Source organism: Thermobia domestica, chromosome 6, assembly GCF_964235325.1.
Source record: "Thermobia domestica chromosome 6, izTheDome1.hap1.1, whole genome shotgun sequence".
Lineage (NCBI taxonomy): Eukaryota > Metazoa > Arthropoda > Insecta > Zygentoma > Lepismatidae > Thermobia > Thermobia domestica.
In genome coordinates, this window is record NC_137459.1 from 96,257,515 (window position 1) to 96,283,021 (window position 25,507).

Here is a 25,507-nt window from a genome sequence, read left to right on the forward strand (position 1 = left end):
AGTCTCCCCTAATTTCTACTGTCAAAATGAATAGATTAGTACCATTCCAGGTCTGAACCTCATCTATGTGGAAAATTTGATCGAGATCGTTCAAGTGGTTCAAGAATGATGAAGTTACAAAGACAATCACTTTCATTTTTACTTTTTGCATATATATATATATATATATATATATATATATATATATATATATATATATATATATATATATATATATATATATATATATATATATATATCCCCGTCCCATTCCTCTATGTTGCATTGTCAAAGTTAAATGATAAAAAATATCCTAGACCCGAACGTCATCCGTGTTGAAAGTTTGATCGAGATCAGTTGGGTGGTTCAAAAGTTAAGTTTTTATATATATATAAATCTCCCCCTCCTCTCCTAGGTGCTACCGTTAAAGTGAAGATATAAGGAAAAAAACTGTTTAGTACCGAACCACATGTATGTTAAAAAATTGATCGAGAGCGGTGGTTCAAGAGTTATTAGGTTTTATTATATATATCCCCTCTCCTCCCCCTCCCCTGCACTCTAGCGTCAAAGTGGTATGATAAAAACCACTCTAGGTCTGAACCTCATTTATATTGAAAATTTGATTAAGTTCAGACTGGTGGTTCAAGAGTGATGAAGTCACAAAGACAGTCACTTTCATTTTTACTTGTTTTTACATATCCCTCCCCCTCCTCCTCTCCTACATTGTACAGACAAGGTAAAATGAAAAAATCGTCCTACATCCAAACCTCATCATCTATGTTGAAAATTTCATCGAGGTCGTTTTTGTGGTTCAAGAGTTATTAAATTCTATTCATTTTTCATTTATTTCCCCTCCTCACCTCCCCCTCCCTTAAGATCTATCGTCGAAGCAAAATGACAAAAAATTTCCAGTTTCGAACCTCATATATGTTGAAAATGTGGTTGGGATCGGTCGGGTGGTTCAAGAATTATTGGGTCACAAACCTAGTCACATTTATTTTTATTTACACTGATTTTTATATATCTACATCTTCTCCCCCTCCCCTAAGTTCTAACGTCAAAGTAAATAACTAAAAACACTCCCAGGCCAAAACCGCATCTACGTCAAAAATTTGATCGAGATCAGTTGGGCGGTTCAAAAGATTAAGAGTCACAAACATAGTCATTTTCAATTTTATAATGTAGATTCAAAATATTTAAACAGTTCAGAAGCCTGAAACCAGACGTAAATTAAATAACTTTCAGTTAGTATGCAGTATATCTTTGAAAAATAGTAGTGTCACGTGTATACCACGTGAAGAAGTTTTGTTTGTATGGAGTTATATTTTCTCAATTAATATTGAATCCAGAAATGATAAATGTCTACCAGTACCGGTTTTAGTAAAAATATTGGAATGAAGACAGAACATATTCTTGGGACGTTAATTGAGTGCAGTAAATTGATTCCCGCTATCTATTACTATTTCTAGTCTATAGTGATCAATATAAAAATCGGAAGTTATTGATTTCTACTACTTCCTGTTTGAATATATTGTTGAGAGATAAAACGGCACATATTCTCAGAACTCTACATCACTGCTTGATATCCATTGCCGTTTTTACTCTAGAATATAGTAATCAATGTTAAAACTAGAAGTGGTTGATTTTAGCTACATCCGGTTTGAATAGAATGTTAGGAGAGAAGATGGTATATAATCTTAGAATGTTGAATTCGATTTAAAAAAAACGCTTCTCGCTATCTAGTAGATTTCAATCACTTCTGATTTTATTAGAGTTAGCGTTGGAGATGAAATGTATTCCTTGGACGCTTAATTGATTGCACAAAAGTATCTCCCGCCATGTATTATAGTTTTTTGCTCCTTACTAACAACATTTGAACTGAAAATGGTTATTTCTACCACTTGTGGTTTGAATATAACCTTGGCCAAAATTCATTCTTATTCATCAAGTATTTCTCGAAATTTTCTTCCCTCTTGAATACGGAGAGAGCAAAATATATAAAGGAGTTTCGTTAAATTAAACTCTTTAAAAATTAAAATAATAAGATTTCACGTGTAGATATGAAGAAGAATGAAGAAAATTTGTTAAACAAGAGAAAAAGCAGTAACAAAAGTTAGAAAAAATGTTTAGAGAGAACAACAGTGTTAATTGAAAAGATTCGAAAATATTATATTACTTGAGAAGGAAATGTGTTCTGAGAGACGCGATAATGAGATGGAAGCTAAAATAAAGAGAATGAGTGTAAGAGAAAGGTTATAGTGTAAGCAAGAATATTGGTTTAAAACGTCACAGTTACATTCAGTTTACATACAGTATCACTTGCGGATTCCCTTCTTATCAAAGCAAGTATTTTACTGACGTTTCTAAACTAAATTATTGAAGAATGTTGAAGTGAACTAAAACTATCTTCTATAAAGAACCATACGAGGGAGGACCCAAAAGAAACCGGATTGAAAGAGCGCTGCCGTTCCTAGGCGTAGTAGAGAGTTCTCCTGCTAGGGGGTCTAGTAGTGACCTTCCCAGATCAGTTGGCCAAGTGGCGTCTGCGTAGGAGGTAAACGTTTGATCGTATTATTGTTTTTCTCAACTGTTCTCGTTTGCCGCCTGCGAAATCGTTATGACAGATTCAAAGGAACAAGGAGTGTGTTTGCTTCCTACTTGGAAAATCGGAAACGAAAACTTACCAAATGCTTCAACAGGCTTTCAAGAAGGATGCTATGAACGGCACACAATTTGTTGAGTGGTTTCGCGCTTTAAATGTGGTGAGATGAGTGTTGAAGATCATGCTCATCCTGGGTGCTCTTCATCATTTCGAAACGACGAAAATATCGAATAAATCTGCCCCAAAATCAGCGAGGATCATTGTTTCATGATCGATGATATTTCAAAACAGGCAGGAGTGAGTTGGAGCTCGTGCTAGCGTGAGGTTTTTCAAATGAGACATGTTGCCGCTAAGTTTGTTTCTCGCCTGCTTACACAGGGTCAAATCATTCGTCTTAATTTTGAACCAAGACTTGAAAAATCAGATTGAAAGTGATCCAAACTTTTTGACCAACATGATGACTTTTTCCGAGAATTAAACAAAATCTAAAAGGAAAATATTTTGATGGTGTAGAGGCTGTGAAAAGAACTTCGCAGAGCGCATTGGACGATATAAAAGTTCCAGAATTCCAGAGGTGCTTCAAACAGTGGGAAAGAAGATAGGAGAAATGAATGCATTTAATGGAGAGTACTTTGAAGGAGACTGAAAGAATTTTGTAAAAAATGTAATAAATTATTTTTTAGAACGAAAATCCGGATTCTTTTGGGTCATCCCTCGTATAATCCAAAGAGTTTAGTAAAGGGCTTTTTGTGTGTATGTGTAAAGATGAGTGATCATTACAGGATGTCCGGCAACTGGTGTCCTCAATGCAATTGAAGATAGTGATCGGAAATTATAAACCGCTGTCTAACATCAATATCATTCAAATATGTGTCATCACATAATTGACCAACGGTTCTTTATAATGTTGCATATAATATTGCGTTTATCCTGTCCTCGATATTTTAAATTATGTTGAAAACGATAACCTTAATTTGCTGGTTTCATTGCAGAATGTGCAGGAACTAGTACTATATTTTCATAGAAATTATCTATACAAATCTACATGGTATATGCTTAAACGTAAGAACAGTACACAGTAAAATATTTGATATATTACGTAATTGTAATGTAGTGATTGTTTGAAATTATTTTTTTTATTAAAGTTATCTTTTAAAAGGTCTAATACAATTATCGAGTAATAGTAATTAATAACTCAATTAAAGAAGACCTTCTGACACAAAACTCCGAAAAGCTTAAGCCAGAAAAGGGAAAAACTTTTGTCTGAAAAATAATTAAATATTCTGATGAGAATGATAGTTTGATAGTTTAGGTATAATCTACTAGTAATCCAGTGCATGTAGACACCTATGGAAATGACAAACTTTTGATCTATGATATTAAAGTAGCATACTTATTGCGTATTGGCATTCCCGCTGGCATAGTAGCTAGCACGCGCGCCTTTGGTATGCATGGTCTTAGTTGCTATTCCTGGGTGGAGATCATTGAACGCATTAGTAGTTCGGGTTCCACTTTCAACTGTAGGTTCACGTCTCATATAGCATCGGTCCTGAAAAGGAATACGAAACTTCAAGAAATGAACTTATTGTGTACTGTAAAACTTTATTTTGCGTAAAGAGATACTATCACGGAAAGCAAACATTATTGCTTCAAGTAAAGTATGGACATGAAACTAATAAAAACCGTAAAGGTTCATTATAAATGATTATATGAAGCTTCGACATTTTCGTGCATAATACTTAATACTCTTTGCTAAAGGCGAAATCTTCTAATTCCCTTTTAAGGAAGCTCCCAAAATCACAAGATAATAAATAATTGAGTTGAGTTGATTTTGAGTTTAACGTCCCGTTCAGCAGCGAGGCTACATGAGACGTGGACCTACTGATTAACGTGCAATCCGAACCACATGAGCTCCCGCCGGGAATCGAACGCTGGTCTCCCACGCCAAAGGCGCGTACACTAATCGCTTAGCCACGAAGGAGCTCAAGACAATAAATAAGTAGTGGTTTGAACTTTCTATAGTAGATCATAAAATGTCATATTTGTACACAATATCTTATAGATGGTTGGGTATATGGGTCTAGTAGATATTACGCTACTTCCTTATTTATCTGAAGGGACATGGTAGCTCAGTGGTAAGCGCTTAACTTGGTGCCTGGGGTCCCTGGATCGATCTCCAGCAACTAAGTTTGTGGTGGACAACATCGCAGTGAATTTTCTCGAGGCACTCCCGTTTCTTCCCACTTTTCCATTCCACCAATTATTAGATTAGCGTAACACACGAACTGAGGCGTTTACCATTTATTATTATGCAGAGGGAGACGAAGGAAAATTAACATGGAAGATGAAAGTTAAGACTAGTCTTTTCTTTCTATTTAGAATTAGCTTCTTTCCATCAAACCAATTCAGTAGTTTAGACAAAGTTTTCCTTATACGGTATTGAGTAATATAGTAATTAAAGTTTTACACACAAAAAGCATATTTGCATATACTAACAAGTAAAGGCATGCTCCTCATTCGGAAAGAGACAATTTGACCAGGGGCTGTGTGAAGTTAAGGCTCTACAATTCCATGATTTCGTCACATAGACAAAGTGATGTAGTCGAGTGGCGTATGCAATGTAGTTTTTGGGTTTAGCACTCTCCTTCAGCAGGATTTAGAAAAATAAAAATTTACTATATTAAATATATATATATAAATATTACGCATGTCCTGAAAGAAAATGAAATTAAGTGCTTGAAACAATCTTGACAAAATTCTGTGTACACTACTGACCTTGTCAACATTACGAAACAGTCAGCTTTAAACCCAACTGCGTGAACTCCTGAGCTGCATTTTAGGAATAGGTCTCCATTGGAAATGAAACCCTGTTGATACTTACATAATGGTCACCGAATAGGCAACTTTCTTTAAAAATGCAAGTAAAATAATAAACTATGTATTACGTCATTCTTCATTAATTAATTCTATTATGGAAACTTACTATTACATTCACACTTACTTGTGTTTACTATTACTTGACAGACTATCAATATTAACGTAATGGCCGCTGACTGACAATAAATTGAATGGGGGTTAACTATAATAGACCGCATGCTCTGGCTAAACTGCTCTGAGATTTCGTAGTCACCTCTAAATTGAGTTTCTTTTTTCTTTTCTTTTCTCTTTTTTCAATGGAAAGTGAAAGAAAAAATGTTTATAAGATTTGGCCCAAACGGAGAATAGGGAAACCAATAAGGTAAATGTTCAATAAAAAAACCCATCAATTTCCAATTGAAAAATAGTTTCTTTTTCTTTTCTTTTCTTTTTTCTTTCTTCTTCTCTTTTATATTTCGATGTTTCACACTACAACTTAACTAAACTCTGTAAGTAGAATAATTTGTAGCTTTAATAGAAAAATGACACAACTCAAAAATATGATGTAAATAGTCCTAAAGGCTAGGATTGTTTTGTGTAGAAACATCGCAGCTGAAGACACACATACCGCTGTCCCGGAAGTAATCATGCCGTTTCTCCGCCCATGTTAATCTACAGCCGTACAATTATTTAACCCCCTCTTCTAAAGAGTTGATAGTTTTGAGTTGTGTTACTTTTCTATTCAAGTTACGAATAATTAAGACATGTTTGAATTGTTTCTTATTTTTATTTGGTAGTTATATCATGAATTCTTTCATGCCGCTATAACACCAATTTGCTATCCTACAGGAGCCTCAAGTGCTGAATTCTGCAATGTCTACACTTACCGAAGCACAAACAGTTATGAAATTCCTGTCTAAATGGCAAGTTAAGGAAGCGGAAGCTAGTCAGCAAATTCGCAAATTCGCGTCAGTTTAACGCAGAATAAAACTTGTTTTCCTGTTTATTGTATTTCTCGTCACTTATTCAAATGTGAATACATAAAGGAAAAAAATAGAGCTTTCATGGGCTACATAGCTTATCTGATTTGTAAGTAATGGTCACTAACTATATCACTCTATATCAGGGATATTTTATTATTATTATTATTATTATTATTATTATTATTATTATTATTATTATTATTATTATTATTATTATTATTATTATTATTATTATTAGGGAAAATCCCGAGTTCTTAAATATCGAAACACAAAGAAACTTAGTAGAAGAGTCGCACACATTTATACGGATACGTATTTTGCGAATATTTTAAAATGCCTTCACCTTTAAACTCTTGGTATAAATACACCGAGAATGCCTCACACGGATATTTTGCGAATTAAGTGTGCGTTCACTAATAACCGTCCCATGATTTCATTTCTTCCTTTATAATAATGTGGATCACATATCGCTAGAATTATTAAAATTTTCTTTTCAATTCTGCTAAAGGTGCTGGAAGTAGCTATTTGATGTCTAGGACATTTCTTTCCTTATGTTTATCCCAAATGATACAAACACAAATTTCTGTTCGTTTATACTTGAACTTTTGAGTCCATATCTATAGAAGCCACAAACCTAGTTGAACGTAGACTCAAACTATGTGTGCTTCCATGGAAATTGAACTCAAGATCAGGATCATGGTATGCACTCACCACTCGTATGCACTCACCGTCTTCTACGACACTTAGCACAAACCCACAAACTTTTTACTGAATGGGTTATTTTACACTTTAGGTTCTAGGTACTAGACTCATCTGAACAACACTCTACTGTACCAATTTTACAGTTCATTTCCATTTGCTCTTGCAGAACTTTATCTTCCTCCGGAGTTTTTGAACATAATCTTTAAGACATAGATTACAGCTATTAGCAACAAATCAAATTATTGTGGATAACGTTTTACTATAATATCAAGTGTACAAAACAAAATTCAACAGAAGAAATTATTTTCTTCTTTTATTAGCTAATGTGATAAAACCGTTCTGTGTTGAAAATAATATACGTATTAAAATCATACTTGAACTATGTAGTATATGAGATGTACACTTTCATTCGAAGAAATAATAACGTACTTCTCTTGCAATTGATCGTATCCTCACAACCAAACGTACAGTTTTATTACTTTGCTTTGAAATATGAATACGTATATATATATTTACGTACTAATTGAGCAAAAGTGATTTACATTTTGTTTGAATTAATTTTATCTTCTTTTGCTCTGTCTTTTCCCATGTTGGGTCGACATTTTTGATGATTCGCTTCCATCTTGCTCGGTACCAAACATCATCCTTTATAAACCCCTTTTCTTTTAAGTCCATAGTCACACAATCTATCCAACTTCATTTTGGTCTTCCTCTTTTGCCATCTACTTCCATCTTTCCCGTTCTCTTGCCGACATAATGATCATTTCTTCTCATATATGTCCGTATCACTATAATATTCTCTCTGTTGTACTTTCTTCGACATCTCAGTCACTTTAACGCTGCCTCTCTCTCTCTCTCTCTCTCTCTCTCTCTCTGTCTCTTTTTGTTGTTGTTGTTGTTGTTGTTTTTGTTTCTGTTCTTATCAACGTGATAACATCACATCCATCTGAGTATTTTCATTTCGACCACATCAAATTTATTCTCTTGTATCTTCTTGATTCTCCAATTTTCTGCTAAGTACAGTCTCTCGAACGTGTTTCTTTCAGCTAGACACGTATCCTCTTACAGTTTAAAATACATACAAGAATTTTTCAAAGAGTGGCCAGTTTTCTGAGCAAGTCTGTGTCTCATATTTTGGCTCTATTTAGAAAAAATAATAATTCTTATAAATTAATTTATTTTATAAATTCAATAAACGTTTCATGTATAAATGTCAATCAAAAATCAACTGTACACTTAAGTCTTGCTGAAGAAATACAAAAACTATATTTCGTTCCAAACTTCTACTGTACTCTTAACATACAATTTATACTTCTTGTAGAGCATTTTTTGTGTGGTGTAATCTATTTCCTAAAAGTCTTGAGTAATGTCATTAAACTTATTAAAATATTCACTATTCTGGTGATTATTTCTACCTCCTTCTTATTATTTGAATATCCATTATTCAAATAATTGTTTGAACACTTACTAACTCGAACACTTACTAACTAGGAATAACCATTTTGTTGAATATTTCTCGAATATTCGAACATATAAGAATAATAACTTTAATAACACTCGTTTGAATCTCACACAGTCACATTGTAAAGTATAACAGAAAAATGCAGAAAATGTCAAATGTATTTGAGTGTTTGTGCTAGAAAGCTGTGACTTCCTTTTTTGTTTAAAACTTTAGGTATACGTTATTGCATTCAGTAATCTTATTAAATTTAGTTTCAAGACGATGTCCATATAAGACAAACATTCCTAAGTTATATCTTTCAAGATTCAACTGATACTTTCAATATTTCTTTTTAAATAAATTTCAAGATATTGCTTTGTGAGGCATGATTCCCAACATGCAATGCAAACACTCGTCAGACACTCAAAGAATGTTATAACAATACCTTGATATCCTACAGTTATCAAGAAAACGCACCTTGTTTATTTGGAATTTAACATCCTTGTTCAGCCCCAAGGCGGTACAGAACGTGATTTATAGCTTAATATGAAGTTATAACTGCTTGCGCTACTGTAGTGAACCTCTTTTGACAACAAAGTTGCATTACCTTCTACAGTCATATTAGAAGAACGTCAAAGCTCGCCTATCTTTTGAAATAGTAGTAGGTAGTATGAATTGATGCGTACGGCTTGAAGTAAAAATCTCAAAGTGAATATTAATTAACAAAGGACATGTTTATCATCTTCTAAAATCCTGAGTATGGGTAAAAATTTCTACAGTGCTGAAATTTGCACGAAAAATTCATGGAATAATACGATCGTTTTAAAAATTAATAATTTTGTTTATCTATAAAAAAATAAATATTTCGGTAACAGAATAAAGGATATTGAAGTTGATTCATTCAACGAATATACTTCTGTAGACAAAGGCTATAATTAATTATACACGCAAGTCTGTTACACCCGAAAAGCATAGATGCATGTTGTCTAACTGCATGTCATTATTTTAAAATGAGAATCTATATCATACCTATCAAAAACTTTTCTTATAAAATTGATGGTTTTTGTTCATGTTCAGCAGCTAAAAACAGAACAAAATCAGTAGATATTTAAATTACTATTGTAGTAATGAACTGAGCCACTTTCCGAAGCATGCGTAAGCACTTTTTTTTATATATATAAATGGTAAATTGTAATTAAGCATTCTGGATGGGAGTAACCTCTACGCGCGACAGCACCGCAGGATGCATCTTCCTAAGTACAATAAAGAAAATTAATTAGATAAGCGGGTGTCATTTTATGTTGAGGGGAAGCATGAGTTTAAAGACGTTTGTTCTATCTCATAAATAAATAAATGAAACCTACGCTTCACAGGAACAGAAAGGGGAGGATTAAATCTGAAATGCTTGTTTCACCTATTGTTGTTACTTTGTTGTCAAATGTGCTTTAGAAACGGATATTCGCTTCGCTAATCCTTTTATTGTGTGAGACAAAAACTTGTGCACAGTTCGTTTCCCCATATGTGAATTCCAAAGCGTCAAGCAGCATTCTGTTTCAGTGGCTGAACTCATGTTTACTAGCATCGGACTCGCAAATGCTTATGCAGTTTGGTTAAATATCTGCTCAGAAAGTTGATAGCAAGAACTTTTGTCCATTTTCACGAAATGTATTTTCAAGAATAATAAGTTACATACTCTTATATATATATATATATATATATATATATATATATATATATATATATATATATATATATATATAGATAGATAGATAGATAGATAGATAGATATAGATAGATAGATAGATAGATAGATAGATAGATAGATAGATAGATAGATAGATAGATAGATAGATAGATAGATAGATAGATAGATAGATAGATAGATATAGATATATATATTCAAAAAGTAATGTGTTTTCATTCCAAAAATTTAACCTTAATGTAATGCTTTGTTCAGTCTCTAACAAACAATTTCACATCAGTTGTGACTTGAGGAAAGTCATATTGGTAAAATAAATAAATAAATAAATAAATAAAACTAAAAAAGAAATTGTATCGCTACACGCTGAGGGAAAAAAGCTCCATACAGCTCCAGGAAGTTGTATAGAAAAACATTAGAAAGCTTTACTCTCTTAGCTTGTACTGATAAAATTTAAGTCTTCACCAATGTGACTTCCCTCAAGAGCCTCCACTGTTTCAGATGCAAAACTATATTATTAATTTGATTTTAATTTGACTTTAGCGTCCCTTTCGGCAGCGTGGCTATGTGAAACGTGGACCTACAGTTTAACGTGTAATCCGAACCATATGAGCTTCCGCTGGGAATCGAATTCGGGTCTCTGACGCCAAAGATGCATGCGCTAACCGCTTAGTCATAACCGCTATATTGTTAATAAACTGTCGTTTGTTCAGTAATAGATATCAAGCAATAATTGCGATCCATGATATAATACATGAAGTACATAATTTGAGATTTGGAAAATCGTCGCAGAATAAATATTATTTAAATGTAACTGTAGAGATGATTCCAGGCGGTAGTTCGAGTCCCGGAATTAAGGAAATTCCCTCCTGCCGGGGCATATCTCCGATCTTGCTCAACTTGGATTAAAAGTACTTTCACAGCACTACTTTCACCTGTCCGTATATTGGCATTCCGTCCTTCCCCGGGAGAAATCTTTTGAAGCTACCACTGGGCAATTGACTTCCAGTTTTATTAAATCCCTTAGGGATTGAGACCATCAATTGGTTTGTAGAATTCTCAATCAAAATCAGTTGAAATTAACGTTGCTGTACTGTCAAATTTCGAAGGGAAGTCACCATTCATGATTTAGATATTTATTTATCAAATTATAATACAAATCATAATAATTGTTTCATGTATTTTCACTTAAAATGAACCAATATTACGATCATAATATATACCATTTGCAACATTACGATCACAATGTATACTATTTGCAACAGTAAACTGATATCGTCCTTAATGCATGCAAATTATCTTTCAGTTCTTTACCATTAAGGAAGCAATAAAACCAACAATCCTGTAATTCTTCTCATACATTATAACGACTTCCAATAACTTCAATTTCTGCAACTCATATCGGTTGCATGAAACTATCTCATAGTACTTCATTCAAAAAGCATCCCATTTAAAATAAATAATTTGTGACAAATTAGTTTAAATATTTACTAACAAGTAAGGTTTCCCAGGTGATACACGCCGATTTTAATCAAACTTCACAGGTTTGTAGAACAGCAAAAAATAAGCGACACGTATTTTTTTATAGCGGCCCATATGCATATTTAGGCGGTATAATAGGGCTGTCAAAATGGGACAACAAAGCATACTTTAGGTAATAGCGCGAAAACGAGAAGAGATAGCCAAACATTGTAAACGAGCAAGTTCTCATGACACGATAAGCATTTCAATAACACATTGGGCTTCCACGGGGATAACACACAACATCCGCAAATGGACCAATCAGGGATGAAAAGCAGTCACAGAACTTTATCTATTACGCGGAATCCAAATAATGTAGGTAAGAATAAAGAATGATAAAGAATAAGTGATACGTGTTTTTTCGTTTTTGCAAGATGAGACAAAAAACGTAAATAGATGCATCGTTATCTCACTGTCAAAAGATTGGAGAACTGGGAATATGAAGATGTGAACGCCTGTATGAGAGGCAACCTGTCAATCAGTGTTGTAGAACTGGTTGCAGGTGACAGGTAGAACCCTGCTCGAGAGATGAATACCAAACATGGTCTTATTGTTCAATGGTTTATAAGTTATATCTATTAGTAGTTAGTGATTGCGAACAGCTCAATGCTCATGATCAGTAATTTAAAAGCCACCCAGCCAGTAAACGAAATCACACCCTTCCTGTAAGAATCGGCCGTATAGGATAGTAATACAAACATTGATATTGTTTTGCAACAAGCCCCGTTGTAGGGATAAATAGGCCCTTTGCGAGATACTAAACAACATGTTGAACACAATTGAACAGGTTGACAAAAATAAACAATTCATAGTCACATGCATATGAACATGCATTTAAACCAAAACACATGAATATGTTACACAAGCACTATTTTCGGTAATATGCTGTATGTTGAACCATAGCCGGCTGCTATTTAACAGAATGTAGCGTAATGTCGAATATTGTATGGAACGAATATAAGCAATTGCACTAAATATTCGTCATACAAATGATTCTTATTGAAATCGGACATGAGCCTAATAGAACTTTCTTGACATAAGCAGTATTAAAACGATATTAAATGATTCGTGGCTACATGTATTTGTTTCGAAATATACAAATATAAACAGTATAAAGTATGGCACGTCAAATGAAAATGAAAAGTCCTACAACTAACTAACAAAACAGTTCCATTGAACAAAAATTAAAAGTCCTACAACTAACTAACAAAACAGTTCGATATACATTTACGAAAACAGTACATAAATTCCGTTCTTGGCCATTCAAATGCGTTTGAATTTGCCACATGTCAATATTGGAAACCATTCCTCTGTTGTATTAATAGATAGAACTAAACGTAGCATTCCGAACACAAACTTCTAGGAAACAGGTCTAGTGTCATTGACAAAGAACTGGGCATAACTAAAGCCGAAGAACATGCAATTCATGTTGTTTAGTATCCCGCAAAGGGGCCCTATTTATCCCTACAACGGGGCTTGTTGCAAAACAATATCAATGTTTGTATTACTATCCTATACGGCCGATTCTTACAGGAAGGGTGTGATTTCGTTTACTGGCTGGGTGGCTTTTAAATTACTGATCATGAGCATTGAGCTGTTCGCAATCACTAACTACTAATAGATATAACTTATAAACCATTGAACAATAAGACCATGTTTGGTATTCATCTCTCGAGCAGGATTCTACCTGTCACCTGCAACCAGTTCTGCAACACTGATTGACAGGTTGCCTCTCATACAGGCGTTCACATCTTCATATTCCCAGTTCTCCAATCTTTTGACAGTGAGATAACGATGCATCTATTTACGTTTTTTGTCTCATCTTGCAAAAACGAAAAAACACGTATCACTTATTCTTTATCATTCTTTATTCTTACCTACATTATTTGGATTCCGCGTAATAGATAAAGTTCTGTGACTGCTTTTCATCTCTGATTGGTCCATTTGCGGATGTTGTGTGTTATCCCCGTGGAAGCGCTATGCGTTATTGAAATGTTTATCGTGTCATGACAACTTGCTCTTTTACAACGTTTGGCTATCTCTTCTCGTTTTCGCGCTATTACATAAAGTATGCTTTGTTGTCCCATTTTGACAGCCCTATTATACCGCCTAAATATGCATATGGGCCGCTACAAAAAAATACGTGTCGCTTATTTTTTGCTGTTCTACAAACCTGTGAAGTTTGATTAAAATCGGTGTGTATCACCTGGGAAACCTTACTTGTAAGTACTGTTTATCTGATACTCCAAAGTATCGTTCGGGGAAAAAAATCTAAAAGTATGTTTAATATATTTTATGTCTTCACTTTCAGACAAACTATGCTATATAATATAGAATGAAATTGAATATTGAAATGCATTTTATAGATACCCTCAAAATGCTCTCACAATCGGAATGGATTGTTTTGATTATATACAACCAACCCTAATGTTTATATCGTCCAGAAGAAAACGTTTCATATAACGTATTATAAAAATTTAAAAAAAAAAAAAAGAATACACCGCACATTTTCATTATACAATTCCCCATTTATTCTTCTAGAATGTCAATAATCAAATGTCAAAAATTTACTTTGGAACTACGCGTTTTCAAATATTAAACAGACGATTGTAAGGCAGAGCATATGAGAAAGGTGAGAAGAAACAGTGTAAATTTAGGAGAAAAACTCAAGAAAAGCGTTAATTAAATAAGTTTTGTGAGAAGTATCTAAAACAACAGTAATATTACGCTGCTGAAAATGTATGGAAATGAGAGACTTTTTATTGTAAATAGAAAACTGAAACCAGCCTAAGACTTAATTTAACTCAGTCTAACCTGGTAATATTGCGCAAAGATTTTGTGCCCTCGACTATGACTGTAATATTTTATCTACCATTGTGAACAATTTTTCGAGTGTTCTAGAATAATTTGAGTTGTTTTCCTATGAATTTATAAAGTACTGTTTAACGAAAATTTTTGAATTCAACTTATATTCTAATATTTGTATATTTCAGGTCAATGTTTCGGTGGGACAGAAAGTTACGAGAAGACGACCGGAGTGAAATTTTTGTTCGGAGCTTCTCAAGGCATTTTGACTCAACCTGGAACAGGCATCACAAGAGACTGCACTGCCATATGCCGGCAAACGCCATCATGTGCAGCTTTCACAGTAGGTAAGTAAACAAAATGGCATTTTACCATTTAAGAAACCTAATTGCTTGATTTTCAAAACATTAATTTTTACAAATACGATGAATTTTATGCTACAATTTATATTGCGTTAGTGACTGAAAAAGGAATCACAAGCTTTTGTTATGCTATTTAATGTGTTATTTTGTGTTGAATCCATAAGTTGTAGAGTGCAATATTTACTAATTGTTAGCTGAAAGTCCTGGTGAATCCAAATAGCACATCACATATACTCTGAAAAATAAACACACTGCTGAACAAGACTGCACTTATTTAATATAAAAACACATTTACACGTGACGTTTCGTGACGTTTCGATCTTCTATCCAAGATCCTCATCAGACGTACAGGAGTGTACGTCTGATGAGGATCTTGGATAGAAGATCGAAACGACACGTATAAATGTGTTTTTATATTAAATAAGTGCAGTCTTGTTCAGCAGTGTGTTTATTTTTCTGATTTTATTCGCAAGACGTTGACTATGATTGTGTGTAAGTTTGACATATACTCTATATCCAGAAACTAAGGTACACATAATTTTCATTCCATTACTGCTACACATTAAGATGTGTAATAAGAGCTTGTGTACCGAAGATGACACATTATACAGTGCATCAAAACATATGCGACACTTGGAAATGTGTCAAATGACAACCTTATCTAAAGTTTCAACATTCACTTGAATTAGGCAGTTGCAAATGGCGTTATTTTTTAAGTTGCGTCACTAGTGTCAGAACTAAAAGATCTGTTTTATAGCAAAGTGTATCATAAAGAAATAGCTAGGTACGCATTAACCATTGTTTGGTGAACGCCGTGTTCTGTTTATTTCTTAGTATTCTTTTGAGTGCAAGGCAATGGAATGATATATATTTAATTTCAAAATTTTAAAGTTACGAAGAATTTCAACTTCATTTCAATAGTTGAGAGACTTTCTTTTGTCACTCTCTCCCGGTAGGTTACAAGTAACATTGGGAGACATTTGTGCATTTGTTATTGCAGGCATTTTCTTTGATTTATATATATCTATATCTATATCTATATCTATATCTATATCTATATCTATATCTATATCTATCTATCTATCTATCTATCTATATATATATATATGCGTGTGTGTTTGTGTGTGTGTGTGAGAGAGAGAAATAAAGTATGGATAATACATTTACCTCTGGATGCAATATCATATAATTTCTTAAGGAATAAATACATTCATTAAATAATTACTAGTGATATATTTTCGTCCTATACTTAGAATTTTCAAACGCAAGTAAGTTATATTTAAAAAAAGAGAGAAACTACTAATCTAGCAGTGTGCTTGTTTGATCTCAGTCCACGTAAGTTTCTGGTAAACAACACTATGTTCGTGTTTCTTCCCAGGGTTCTCCCATGTTGTTCTCCCTCTTCCTTGTTCCACCACTTTCTTTAGTCTTCGTGTAGCTACATTTATTATTCATCTTCTTTAGTTTGCAGGGCACAATTGTGGGGCGTTAAACTAAAAATATTAGTTCCATTCAGTGTTCGAAGTGGGAAAAAAGCAGAGGCGGTATGTTTTATTACGATTTTGACTCTACATACCGGCTATTTAAATATAGTCTTGATCACCGAAAAACCAGAGACGGTATGTCCTCATTATTGAAAAATCAGAGGCTTTATGGCATACCACCGCATACCGTCTCACTTCGACCACTGGTTCCATTATAACAAAGGTATTAAGTTCATTCCTAAGTCATCGTTTAAGCTATTCATGCTTCACAATAAAGAGACTCATGCTTCGAATTTCGTGGTGCTTCACCTTACGTTATCCAGGTTTTCCCCTTTTCCACAAGGCAAATGCTGTAATAGTACCTATAGGCCGTAAAAAAAAAGTACTTCGTACGTTCCATTGTTTAATGTTTCTACGTAAAATTTTTCTGTAATCCAACCTCGTTAATTAATAAATAATGGATCATTTTTCTTGAGTAGAATATTTAATTTTATAAGTATAACATGTAGGTCTATTGAAATGTAGCACGGTTGTTCTCGTATACATTATTATTAATAATAACTATTTAAAGAAATATAAGTAGTTAACACAAAATAAATTGTTTCACTTTCAGATTACGAGACTTCCAGGTGCCAGTCTTATAACATGAACTCTGCAGGGCAGAGGAATAGTCTTCAAGAGAAAATTGGGAGCAACTTCTTTGAAAAAATTTGTTTACGTGGAGGTAAGCATAGACATGGATTTCTTTTTCTTTTTACAATTTTATTTCTGTGAAACACTAATAAATAATAAAAGTTTTGATCCTTTTTTACAAATTTGTATTACAAATTATGACAGTATTGCAGGTGAGATTCAACTACTTCCAATCACAAGGTATGCTATGTTTGAGCCGTGATAGCTAGAAAGATAATCTGGAGTGGTATTGATTTTACGTTGTTTGTAATTTCTAAATTCAAGTTGATTCTGCGGTGGCTCAGTAGTAGAGCGCTCGCTTCTGGTTACTGGTTCGATTCCAGGGTGAGCCAAAGGAACTTCGGTGATCACCCTCAAACACCCTCAAGGGTTTTCTCGGAATCTCCCGTTTCTTCCCACTTTCTTCGTTTCACCCTTATAATTAATCTCATGATGACCGTCTCCCTCAGCCTCGGTGCATAACGTTGGACGTTAAACTAAAAATAATCAAATTGATGTTTAAAATTTAGGCGAAAGTCTATTCGACTCGATGGTACTTGTAAACGACTGAAGAGGAAATAAAACAATTTATTTTTTGCTTAGGAAGTGATCTCTTTTTTCCTATTCTGAAGCTTGAACACTATGCTTGTACCTGAAAAATGTCCCTAATACTGTGACATATTTTCCTGTAGGCTAAATTCATTGTGCTACTTTTAAGCTGCTTTCCTGTCATTTACAATTTTCTCAAAGTTACAGGAATTTTTCATGTAGCATTTACTCGATACGGATGTGTAGCATCATACAAATATGAGGATATTTATATGCAATATTTTCGGGTCACAAATATTACGAGCAACTGTCAAAACAAAAAATATGAAAGAATTGGAGCAGAATCATAATTCTAACACCTACAAGTTTAAACCATATCTTTAGCAGAAGCATCCTTACCCTGAAAATAGGAAGAAAAATAAGTTCAAATAGCGTCAAGAATCGTAAAAGAGAGAAATGAGTTAAATAGCTGGTAAATAAATACTCGTGTAACAAGAAGTTAGAAAACAGTAAATTAAAAACAACAAACTCACACAAATAACAAAAATAAATTACATATCGTACTAATTGCAAAAATTTAAGAAATATTAGGAAAACAAAAACGGGAATATCTACCATGACAAGACTGTTACTATCCTCTCCTAAAATAATTTAAATTGAAAATTAACTGATAAAAAATCTAAGTGAAAAATACGTATTAGATAATACATATGTATTAGTATGAAGGTCTATTTGAGCATGTTTCTCTATTGAAGTAATGCTCCAGCAAGATTTTTGCAACACCTCCATTATCATATTTTGTATTCAAAGATGACTTGATGACCCACACAAATCACTGAAATTCACTTGACTTTGGAAAGGCATATTGTAACACATGTGTACTATATTATATATACATAGAAATCATATCATATTGATGTGTGTGTGTGTATGTATGTGACCGTTTTTTTCTACTTTACAATGCGTATAATAATTATACGTTATTCATTTTCTGATTTGATTCTTATTGTAAAACTGTGTTGTTTTGTCTAGATGTCAGATGTGGCTTCTAAACATGTAAAATAAGTTGAAATAAACATCTTTCAACTACGGTAACACACTATATTATCATATACCAACAATTCATTTTTCTTTAAACACTTTTAATGACAGTAACTTTTTTCATATGGAATAAAAAATTGTCCTCTCAACGGTAAATAATTATTGTTTTCTTATATATCTTTATACTTCATCTCGTCACGAAATCAAATACTATGAAAAAGAAAACAGTTTCCTTTTGGCTGGCACATTTTTTTTTGGTGGGGGCAAAAATAATTAACTTTCATAATATCTTGTACAAGTCCATAGTTGAGAGCTTAGCGCATTTTCTCTCTGTCATTTACCATTCCCGTCTTATAAAAAACTACTTACGCATTACTAAGATTATCGTCGAAGGAAATTTGGGAACTGCGGATTCAATTCTTCAGCAAGTGAAATTAGCAATGAAACAATTGTAGAAGTGCAGGAAACATGATTCATGCTTTCAAATATCCATTATGCCTGAATTAACTATCCAACCTAAGTTAGAAACCTATCTTAGCCAGACCATAAGGTAAAGAAAAGTCTTTGAGAAGAGAAATGGTGCTAGCAAGCTTGATGAAGTTCGGAGTGAATTTTTTTTAAAAAAATCGATATTGCAGCGTTGTAAATATGATCTAAATGAAACCGTTTTATGTAAAAATCTTAAGGTAGAAATCTTTTATTAGAAAGTGAAGTCATTAAAGATAAATACTCTTTACAGTTCGGGAGCCACGGGGTTTCGGGGGCATTTGATAAACCGTTTTCATAATTATTTCTTCAGTGAACTACAAAATGTGTGTAGCTGCTTCCTCCTCCCATGTATTATTACCTTTTATTTATTTCTTAAATTCATTTCAAATATTCACTAACAATATTATGGTACCTTGTAATAGAAACTAGTCGTCTATTTCTTATTGAATCTTTCAAGCAATATATAGATATAAGATTCCTTTATAACTATTCCCGTAGTATATAGTGTTGTGATCTAGTGTTTTGTGTATATCTGTTCTTTTCTTTAAAATTTTCTATGAGCGCCCAGGATTGGAAATACAATTATTTCCAAAGAAAGCGCAATATTATAGGTAGCTAAACTGACTTCGTAATTAGGATTTATTGTTCATTGTTGTCAACAAAATAGTATTTGGAATATATGCTTATGTTCTAATTCAAAAATACCGTATCTTATCTGAGAATTATTATAATTATTAACATCCGTACAACTTTGAAATAACATTAAATTATATTACACTGAACAATAATTCTGTTTCAAAGAAAATATGTTATTAGCAGCGCTTTTTCGATGTTCTACTATACAGTAAATACAATTCAAGCATAGATAAATTCAATATGCTTGATAAATATTATATGATATTCTGGCCAGTTTATCTGCAAACTTCATAATAATTTTGAAAGACAAATTAATTTACGTGAAAACATTTCTTTTTAAATAAAGCAAAATTGTACTAGTGATTATATTTGATTATTATATATTAATTTGAATATGTAATAAATAACAATTTGGGTAGTGTGTAATAGGTGAAACTTGTTCATGTTTGTAACCTTGTTTTGCGTTTTCTATTTTCAAGTATCTAATTTAAATACAATTTGTGGAGACCGACTTTGGACGTTCGAGCGAATCGTGGGTGCGTGGTTGGAAGGCTTTGACGAAAGGGAAGAAAGAAATATCCAAACGAAAACAGATTGCGAAAAACTTTGTCTTTTTGAGACTTCATTCACTTGTAGGTAAGTTTTATTGATAACCATATTTGCCTGTTTAAAAAATGATTTTTTTACCTATGAGAGAATTCACCATCAAGTGCTTTTAAACTGTAATATTTTTTTCAAATACTTAGATGATTTCTTTCATGGCCAGTGCTCCGAAAGATCATGATTTCTATTTAATTCGAGACTAATGTTCAGATAAAGTAATGGTGGCAAATTTATGGAACGAGAAATTGAGCAGATGAAGGCGGAAAAACAAGATTCAAAAAATAAGAAAACAATAGCAGTATTGCCAGATCATTCATTGTTTTCTCTGCCCCTACATTATTTTTAATTATATTCGTTCATTATGTTAAATTTCCTGAAAATGCAATTCAACAGGATCAGTACAAATGGAAATAATTTATTGTGCTTTGAGAACTAGAAGTGTGGAGAATGTGCTCTGAATTTTCAGAGTTTTATTTAAGAAAAAATCAAGTTTATTCTTATCGATATTGTGCTTTAAAGAGGAATTCCACTCATCCAAATTAAAACATCATGTGTCTATAATAAGTGTATCTTTTAGGCGCTCGCGTGTAGTGACGCTATACCAGCCTTCGCGTGGCGCTGTTTTCCTTTTTTTCTCCTTGATTTTTTAGTAATCATTGTGACTCAATATCGGAAAACATATACATAAGGGCCCAAAGCTATTTGTTGTGTTAATAGTTAACTAAAGAAAACCTGGCGATTCCCCCTGTTTGGCCCAATGCATAAGATCAGGCGCACATTTTTCAAAAAAGACGATGTAAATGCCAGCCATGCGAGCGTCCGAAGGGTAAAATAATATCAGCATTTTGAAAGAAATGTCTACATTTTTAACAATTCTAATCCTCTTAAAATTGAAACATGATCGGCAAAACCAAACATAACTTAGTTGTTTCTGTCGTTTATAGACACTATAATTCATCATAAAAAAATAGTTCTAAGATTTGAGGTCGTACCAACTCATGGAAAAAATTCAATTTTATGGGATTTTTTAACTTTAGTTCTCAAAAAGAGATAATGGGAATTTTCGTCGAAATTGAAGCATATGTGGAATTTTTCATATATATATATATATATATATATATATATATATATATATATATATATATATATATATATATATATATATATATATACTTCACCAACGCCAAAAAAATTATGTGGTTTAAAAATAAACTGAGTCTTTAATAAACTTGGAACCAGTCTTAATTGTCAAACTTTGTTACCGACAAAGTGCATGGTAGTACCGAAATGATTTTGTGCAGTGACTTCGTATCTATAAGAAAGAAAAAGCACCAAGGAATGTAAATTGTGCACAGGTATTTAAAAAAATAATTAACGGAAGAAAGTTAAAAAGCAAACGAGAAACAACCAACCAACATGAAATGACTGGAGATTCTTCAGTGAATAATAATGTATTTGTATCATCATTACGTTGAATAGAAGATGATGGCACAAAGGCGTGATTCCAACACTAATCCAACAACAAAATGTACTTGTTTTCGTCGACATTTTCATCCATTCTTTCAAGTAAGGAAAATTTTTATTTTTGAACTATTCCTAAAATAGATTGAAGAAAATTAGTATCGTAGAGTAGCTTGTTCTTCTTTTGTTTTTTAGCATTTTCGAAGTTTTTTTAAATTTTTGTGATTAGTGTAACGTGGGAAATTCAAGACCAAAATAAGAATTTCTGCTTCTCAAGATAGGATTTTCTAAAGTTTTCAGGTTGACATCACTGAAATCGTGCTTCATATGGATGAACGCCTACTTAGAACAAGTAAATTTTCTTCCCCAATATTTTCTTCAAAAGTATGTGTTGTATTCCGTATATATGTTTAGCGATTTTCTAATGCATTATTTGTTTATATATATCTGAACTTGGACACTTTCTCTAGGAGGACGAAAAAAAAACAGTAGATGAACTCCCTCATGGTTATATGGTTAGCCCAAGCGCCCTGGTGCGAGAAACCCTGGTTCGATCCCCCGTGGTGGCTCATGTGGCTCTTTAGAGCCCACGCTAAGTAATAGATCCACGTCTCATATAGCCTTGGTGCTGAAAGAGACGCTAAACTACAACCCAACGAGCAAAGAAAATATACATGGGGAATATGAAATCATTACACAATTCTACGGAAGTTCATAAGATTGAAGTAACTCCTAGAATCTTCTGAAGATCTCTATGAGCATGAAGTAACAAAGATATCTCTTTCTTATAGGTCCGCTGAATTTGACGAAGTTCAGCATATATGTCGCTTGAGCAGAGAAGATAGGCGTAGCCAACCAAATGCTTTTAGAAGGCAACTAGGCAGTCCAGTGGATTACTTAGAAAACCAGTGTGTACGATGTAAGTAGAAATTTAGCATTAAATATACAAATTATGATTAAAAAATTGAAATCAATTGCTGATTTAATAAATATATATTGGAAAATAACAACCATTTAAGAATTGTACCTATATAATGGCACAATATAATATTATATTTGATCTTACAGATCAATTTTCACTTAGTCGTAGAAATATTATATTGTTTCATTTCTTTGCTTGCTATATTTCGAATCACATGGCAGCAAGCGAGATAATGTCTTATTAATAACTAGTAGTTGCATGTGTCTGAATCTATCGAGGTTTACGAGTTCCATAAGAATTTGTTGTTGATATTTTCCCCTCTATACGACATTGTCAACACTATTTGTTAATATTATCTTGTTTCATTTAGGTAATACAAATAATACGTACGTCCCATTAAACTGTAAAAGAATGTTACATTAAAATTTTTCTCTGTCTGGGAAAAGCAGAAGGGCAGAGTGCCAAAATCGGGGTTTAGAACGAGAAAACTATACTTGTTGTAGTAATTATAGTATGCACGCCTAGAGAAAATTTGGAATTACATAAAATCGTAGTTCTTTCAGGAATCATTGCCACTGGTCCACAGACTATTTTCGTAGCAAAATATCTTTTCTCAAATATTTTGGCTCTAATTTCATTTAGCTTTGTAAAACTTTTGCTCTTTCCTTATTTCTTTTTTCTTTCTTCTCTCTAATAAAAGAGAGATACACACTGGTAATGGGATCTTTGTCTCTCCTCTACTAATTTTGGTATTAAAATAATAAATACAAATAAAAGTGTTATTTTTCAGCTTTGCCAGACTGCCGGTATAATGTAAAGCGTGACAGCTCGGTGGTCTCAATGGATGAACTTCAGTTTGCAGCTAGTCAATCGGAATGTGAAGCACTGTGTGATCAAGTAAGACTCTATTAATAGATTATATTGCTTCAATCACACATAAGAATGGTTATTTTACTCCGTTTGGTGAGTCAACATGGTTTCACACTCCCTGCTGGTCCAGTGGCTGGCACATGTGTCTTTGGTGCATGTAGTCTCAGGTTTGATTCCCAGTGGAGGAACGCATAACATGAATTTCACATTCATTCACTTTCGTTAATCATCCATTTAAAGGCATAAGCATAGGATATTAAACTAAAGAAAACAAATAATTTCATTTTAACTTAGCTTTTGAATTTATGTAAACTACCATATGTATCGAATCTTAATAGAAAAGACGTACACTCATGTGCAAAATTATTGTCGCATGTCTATAAATATGTTGGAATATAATTTGATAACGAATTCGCCCGGTATTTCTTATAAGGTTAGTATGTGTATAATGGGTAAAGACATGTATGTGGCAAATTTCATGTCAAAAGAGCAATAAATAAAAACAAAAATATGTTTTTGTCCATTTAGCAACACTTTGTTTTACTCATTCTAATTTTCGTATTTATAATTAATTTCCTATAAAATTTACCACAATATACATTTACCGATAATACATATAGTAACAGTATTAAAAGTACCCTCCAAAAGCATTATCAAATTATATTCTTACAAGAAGACAGTAATAGATATGCGACAATCATTTTATACCTGATTGTACATGCATGTGAAGTTTCACAGTTCGGCAGCAAATGTAATAGATGTATGATTTCTTTTCTTTCTTTTTTTTAGAAATCTACTTAATTAGATCTGATAACACTAATGCAGATAGTTATCAAAGTTCAACAATATCGTTATCGTTTAACAAAAACAAAAATAACGGAAGGCAAGACGCGTGTCAATCGACAAATATCGTAGAGGTGAATAAAATTATATTCCCTGTATGTCAGTACAAAAGATCATGGGCAGTTTTCGAAAAAAAAAAAACCTGACAAAACGATTTTATTTTTAGACTTAAACATTGATACTGTACAAGAACGACGCCACCTATTAAAAGTAAAACTGATACTAAAATATACCCTCATCCACTTCTTCTAGCAAGATGACAATACATAACATGGTTAATATGGTAAATCTCAAAATTATTATTAATTCTTATACTTTAATTTCTACCCAAATAAAATATTGTTCAAAGATGAGATAAGCATCAGTTGAGAAACCACATAGAGCTGAAGAAACAACATACTTGATGATAAACTATTATGCATAGGTTTCGAGAAAAGCAAAAGATTTGTTACGGCACTAAAAAATTGTCTTTCGTTGCCAATCAGATGTGGTTGATAGTTTTCACTGTGCTGAAATTGCTTATTTATTTATTTATTTATCTATTTATGTACTGTATATTAAAAATATATATTATTAACTGGTAAAAATTGTATTTATTGTAGTGTATGATAGATAAGCGGTACACGAGTTTATCCCTCACTTTATTTTATTATAAAAAAGTCTTTATATAATTTATACACTGAATTACAAATAAGTAATATTTCTAAATAATCCTTTCTCTATAAGTTGGACCTCCTGCCCAGAGCAGCGCTGAGGTTTTCTGATTTGTTGGTTAAGAAACTCTTGCCCGCAGCAGCGCAAATGTGAGTTAATATTTCCTGCCCAGTGCAGCGCGGAGATTGGTAGCAGTTCAGAGGTAAAGTTAATGAGTCTCCCCCACCCAGAGCAGCTTGGAGAGAAAGGTAGGAATTGATCAGCTGGAGACTGATATCTTCTACCTCTGTGACTCTTCCTGTCCTTCTCGTATTTCTTCAGAGGTAGCATCCG

At 33.0% G+C, this 25,507-nt stretch overlaps 1 protein-coding gene across 2 annotated transcripts in view; it reads left to right on the forward strand.

The window, feature by feature from the left end:
* Positions 1–25,507, forward strand: part of LOC145688107 (uncharacterized) — a 153,135-nt gene that overhangs the window by 66,617 nt on the left and 61,011 nt on the right. For both annotated transcript variants that reach the window (XM_081761853.1, XM_081761854.1), the window contains exons 3-7: positions 14,777–14,935; positions 17,048–17,158; positions 20,301–20,457; positions 22,677–22,804; positions 23,598–23,704. In XM_081761853.1, coding sequence (XP_081617979.1) covers positions 14,777–14,935; positions 17,048–17,158; positions 20,301–20,457; positions 22,677–22,804; positions 23,598–23,704 — 662 coding nt within the window. The remainder of the gene's footprint in view (positions 1–14,776; positions 14,936–17,047; positions 17,159–20,300; positions 20,458–22,676; positions 22,805–23,597; positions 23,705–25,507) is intronic.